Source organism: Myotis davidii, unplaced genomic scaffold (genome assembly GCF_000327345.1).
Source record: "Myotis davidii unplaced genomic scaffold, ASM32734v1 scaffold129, whole genome shotgun sequence".
Lineage (NCBI taxonomy): Eukaryota > Metazoa > Chordata > Mammalia > Chiroptera > Vespertilionidae > Myotis > Myotis davidii.
In genome coordinates, this window is record NW_006383019.1 from 1,563,787 (window position 1) to 1,569,472 (window position 5,686).

The window sequence follows — 5,686 nt, forward strand, 5'->3', positions numbered from 1 at the left end:
ACCCTGGGCTCAGCTCTGGCGCTTGTGTCTGGGACAGAGCAGGAAAGGGGTCAGCCTCCCCCCGGCCCCCATGACCCAACCAAGGCCGTGCCCAGCTTTGTCCTTGGCCAACCACAGCCTTGCCCTGGCCCCAAACAGCGGTGGGAAACTCCAGCTCAGGGCCTGACCCAGCCCCTCGGGCCCAGGGTGTGTGCAGGGCGGTGCGAGCTGGCCAAGTTCCCCTAAAGCCCTGTGCCTCCACCAGGCCCACTCGTTCCCTGAGCACCCAGCGTCGCACTCCCCCGCCCACGGTTCCCAAGGAGAACTGCCCAGAGGAAGGGCATGCCCTGTGGGGCCTCGAAGTCAGAGCAGAAGTTTGCCAGGGAGGGCAGCAGGCAGACTACCCGAGAGATGGACAGGGGAGGAGGCACAGGGGGAGGAGGCAGAGGGCGAGGGCAGGAGCCGGCCCATGGCGGCAGCAGCAGATGCAGGAAAAGCCGCGTGTGCAGCACAGACAGGCACAGGGGGTCCAGTGGCTGTTCAGGTCACTCGGCTGGCAAGATGCAGAGTGGGATCTGCAGCCAGTGCTGTGGGCCCGGGCTGTGCTCCCCAGGAAGGGCGGTGGGGGAGCCCTTAAGAGCAATTGGGGTTGAGGGAGAGCCCAAGGTCAGGGACCTGCTGTGTAGCCTCTCAGGGAATCTGTGACCTGCTCTGGGCTGTTTCCATATCAGTGAGAAGGGGGCTAGGCTGGGTGCCCCGAGTGCAGGAGCTGGCGGTGGAGAGCACAGGCTCTGGGCAGCCAGAAGAGAAGTGCTCGCTCTGCCGCCCCAGGGAGGGGCCCAGGACCAGCCGCCCCCCCTGGTAGGACAGGCTGGCCTCCTTGAAGGTGCGGTTGCAACACCCTTTGAGGGTGACAGCCGCCCACATGCTGACACCTCCTGTGGGGTTTTGTGGGTTCTTTGAAGACACCGGGCCCTCAGGAAACGCCCACGTGGAGTCCTGCCGGGGCCCTGCACCTGGGTCCCGCCGAGGCTTCTGGGAGAGGGGCTCCCTGCCTGGCCCCGAGCTGGCCTCCATGGTCAGCTCAGCCTCTGGCGGGAGCTTTGTCTAGGACGCCCCAACTCCGGGGACCCAGGCCCTCCACACGCAGCGACCATTTCCTGCCTCTGCCCCCGGGACGCCCACTGTCTGGGGCAGCACTTGGTTGGCACCTCATGTCTGAGCTGTGGGCTCTGGCGGAGGCGGGGCCTGAGGCTAGGCTGAGGCCAGGGCTTGGCTTGGGAGCGGGAAGTGGGTGGGCAGGAGCCGGCAGGGTGCGTGAGTGCCGCTGCCCACCCCCTGGGACCAGGGCAGCGGGAGAGGCTCAGGCGCCCACGGCGGCAGGAAGGGCGGGGCTGCTGTGGGTCCACCTGTGCCCTGGTCAGCAGTCACCGCTGAGTGTTCCAGGGCTCAGCACACGGGCCCAGTGTGCCAGGCGCTGGGGAAAGCCCTCGGGCAGAACCTCAGTGTTTGCCAGCGTCGGGCACATGGGACACGAGGGGCAAGTGGGGAGATGGGCAGGAAGTGCCAGCCCTGCCGCTGCACCTGCCGCCGACCTTGGTGGTCATGGTCCCACCAGGAAACCGGCTGCTCCGGCCTTCGTCCCCACCCCTCCCCGAACAAGGAGGGGCTGAAACCCGGACTCTCCGAGGGTGGGAGCCAGGAAGGCACGGGGTCGGGTGGGGACAGGCACTGCCTGGCGCCCTGTGGCAGACGGACAGGACTGAAAGAGAAGCTGGATCCCAGCCTTTTACTCCCAGACCCTGGGGACAGTGGGGACCTTGCAAGATTCTAAGCATTAATCAGGCACCTTCTGTATACCCAGTTCTGTTTGGTTAGCAGCCAAAGGGACTTGTACCTGTGAGAAAAAGTCCAGGTGGCCACAGTCTGGGCATCTGTGAAATTGGTAGGGTGAGATCCTTCCTCATCAGATCAAAGCTACTATTGTTTTTGTCATTGTTTTTCTTTTATTTTTTCACTTTTAAGAATCTACTATCCAGCCCTGGTCAGTTTGGCTCAGTGGATAGAGCGTTGGCCTGTGGACTGAAGGATCCCGGGTTTGATTCCCGGTCAGGGCACATGCCCGGGTTTCGGGCTCAATCCCAGTGTGGGGCATGCAGAAGGCAGCCAACCAATGATTCTCTCTCATCATTGATGTTTCTTTCTTTCTCTCCCTCTCCTTTCCTCTCTAAAATCAATAAAAAGATATATCTTATCTAATAAAGAGGGAATATGCTAATTGATTGCCCCACCCTCAAAGATGGCAGCAACAACAACCACAAGCTGGCCGGCAGGGGAGGGCAGTTAGGGGTGACCAGGCCAGCAGGGGAGGGCAGTTGCAGGCAATGAAGTCTGCAAGGGAGGGCAGTTGGGGCCCAGGCCGAGGGCAGTTAGGCAATGAAGTCTGCAAGGGAGGGCAGTTGGGGCCCAGGCCTGCAGGGGAGGGCAGCTAGGGGGACCCGGCCAGCAGGGGAGGGCAGTTGGGGGCAATCAGGAAGGCAGGCAGGCGAGTGGTTGGGAGCCAGCAGTCCCGGATTGTGAGAGGGATGTCTGACTGCTGGTTTAGGACAGTGGGATCGGGCCTAAACCAGCAGTCGGACATCCCCCAAGGGGTCCCAGATTGGAGAGGGTGCAGGCTGGGCTGAGGGATCCCCCCTCCACCAGTGCATGAATTCCGTGCACCGGGCCTCTAGTACATATATAAAAAAGAATCTACCACCTAAAATGGAAAAGCTCAGCTGGAGTTAGCTGGGTTTGATGTCACTGAGGTTTGATATTTCTGTTTTCCTGATGGTATGTGTGTTCCTGGCCTGGTGGGAAGGGATTGGGCCTGGGAGCCGGAAGTCTGGGATTGGTTCCCAGCTCCTGCCTGCCATAGCACGTGACCTTGGCTCGTTGCTTCGTCTCTCTGTGCCTCAGGTTCCTCATCTGTAAAATGGGTGCAATGAGATCTCCTGCATTTTGGGATTGCTGTGCGGATGAGTGATGTCGAGCACTGGGGGCAGAGAAGGCAGCTGTCCCCCCGCCACCCCCTGCCACTGCCTTCACCGGCCCCTCTCTCTGCAGGTGGTACTCGGGCAGGATTTCCCGGCAGCTGGCAGAAGAGATTCTGATGAAGCGGAACTACCTGGGAGCCTTCCTGATCCGGGAGAGCGAGAGCTCCCCAGGGGAGTTCTCCATCTCTGTGAAGTGAGTCGTGACCTCCAAGGGGGCAGGGCGGGTGGGCAGGGAGGCAGCACTGAGCTGTGTCCAAGCACCGAACAGGCTCACAGACGGAGGTGGCAGGAATGTCGTCCCTGGAGCGGAGCAGCCCCAGCAAATGCCTGGAAGCAGTGACCAGCTGGGGTTAGGGGAGGACACCCCCTCCAGGGCGTGGCCAGGGCAGTAAGGATGTGCTTGAAGAGCAGCTCGGGCCTCCAGGGTCAGCCTGGGGGTCTGGACATTATTCTGTGACTAGTAAGGGCCAAAGATTGGTCACCAGGGAGGAGGAAGGTGCCGGTGGCTTGTGTGGTGGGAGCGACTAGGGACAGGAGACACCCTGGCACCAGGGCAGGCCTTCAGGGCGTACTGTGACGGGCTCCTGCTGTTCTTGGGGGGACCTGACCCGAGCAGATCCACCCACGGCCGGCCGGAGTGCGTGGTTCTTGGTGCAGGGAAGGCGTCACACCAGAGTCCAGGTGACTGAGAGGATGTGTATTAAAGCTGGGGCAGTGCAACAAGGAAGGGGCCGGGGTAGAAGCAGCAGGAGAGCCTGGGTGGGCTGCTCTGGTTCACTAAGAAGTCAGAGAAAGGGGCCTTGAAGGCAGGATCAGATCGGAGGGTGAGCCCGGCACGAGCTGTCGCTGCCCATTGCTCCCCTGGTGGGGCCCCCGTGGAGTGTAGGAGGTGCCCGCCTGCGGGGGGTAGAGGGGGAGGGAAAGGCATGGGGGCTCCTGGGAGGGAGAGTGCAGGCTGGGTCCCTCCTGGAGGGTTTAAAGGCTGGGCATTTAGGGGAGGTCCCGGGGGAAGACTCAATAGAATACTCATCAGCTTTCCAGGGGTGTCCCTTCAGGGTCGGGGGCTCCACTGATTGGTGGGCGCCAGGGCAGGGGGGCGTTGGTCATTGCAGCTGGTCCTGGCATTGTCCACCTGGATTCGCTGCTTTCTGGGCCTGGAGCTGAAACACACGGAGGCCTCGCTGTGATCTCTAGGGAGGAGATTCTGTGTCTGCTGTAAAGTGCTGGGCCCGTTTGCTCAGCTCTCCGCCTCATTTTCCTCAATTCGCTTGCCAAGGAATTTTTCTAGTTTCTTACTACCCTGCCTCTTAACTATATGGGGACATAGTTGAGAGGACGGACTCTGGAGCCAGGCTGCTGGGGTTCAGATTCTGGCTCTGCCACTTCCTGGCTGTGTAACCTTGGACAAGTCACTCACCCTCTCTGTGCTTGGTTCCTCGCACGTACAGTGAGTTATTGCAAGGATGAGCTAAGTCAGTATAGTGAGAGCATTTAGAATGGTGCCTGGCATGCAGGCACGATGGCTGCAGAGGAGTGTCTGGCTTTGTGACAAGCAGCTCCTCAGGCAGGGGTGGCAGCCAGTCCCGAGGCCACATGGGGAGACGGGGGTCCAGGCTGGAAGTTGGGAGCAGGCGCAGGAGTGGGGTGGTGGGGTCAGGCCCAGGTGGGTCTCTGTCCTTCCTATTTCCAGTGTCTGTGTGAGAAGGGGAGTCCCCCCCACACACACACACTTTCCCCCTTTAGTCCTCCAGGCTGGCCAAACAATTAAAATGGCACGAGACAGACTAACTGGAGAAAATAACCAAATTTAGCCACATGTGCACAGACGGGGGCTCCGTAAGAAGGTGGCACCTGGAGTCAGACGGGGCATCCAGGCTTGCTGCCATCCTGAGCTAAAGAGAAAGGAAGGCTGGGGTGGGGCTTCACAGGGAGGGGGGCAGTTCACGGGGAGATGGAAACCCACACGCCGGGAGGAAATGTCCGCTGGGCCGTGGCTGCCAATGGCCCGGGCGGCCCTGTCACAGGCCTCGCTGCGTCCCTCCGTCACCACAGCTCCCTCACGTGACACCAGATCTCGCTGCCTGGAGTGGCCTCTCAGCTCTTTCGGCAAAGGGAACGTCAGAAGTCCCCGAGTCTTCTGTTTTTTTTAAAGTAACACTCGACGTCCCAAAGGGGCACATTTGAGGTGGCAGCCTCGGCTCCCTCCCCGTGAGCCAGTTGGGGGTGGGGGCGCCTAGTCGCTGAGCCACAGGGAGAGCCAGCTGCCCTGGGCCTGGGGCTGCCGTCTCAGTCGGAGACAGAACAGAAGCAGGTGGACATGGGCAGCCTCTCTGAACCGGGAGTGGAGGCTGCGCAGGCCCCAGGCAGGAGGACCTGGGAGGGGGCTGTGGGCCAGAGGGAGCCCCCGCGCAGAGGCCCTCGGGGGCAAAGGGCTTGGACGCGGGGAGCCCCAGGAGGTGGTGTGACGAGAGAGGGAGCCGGGCCAGGGGCAGCCAGAGAGATGGCCTCGGAGCCCGCCCAGGAGGCGGGGTTGGTCCCCGATAGGGAGCATGGGGAGGATTGGGCAGGAGGAGATATTAGCTCCTCGGCTGCTGAGAGAGAAGCGGGAGAACAGGGGCGAGTGAGGAGCGGGAGCTGTGCCCCCGGCTGAGGGGGGCTGAGGGGGCTGAGGG

General features: G+C 61.7%; 1 protein-coding gene across 1 annotated transcript in view; it reads left to right on the forward strand.

Moving 5' to 3' along the window:
- Positions 1–5,686, forward strand: part of GRAP (GRB2-related adaptor protein) — a 27,043-nt gene that overhangs the window by 7,215 nt on the left and 14,142 nt on the right. Inside the window, exon 3 of the mRNA XM_006779297.2 lies at positions 3,085–3,207. Coding sequence (XP_006779360.1) covers positions 3,085–3,207 — 123 coding nt within the window. The remainder of the gene's footprint in view (positions 1–3,084; positions 3,208–5,686) is intronic.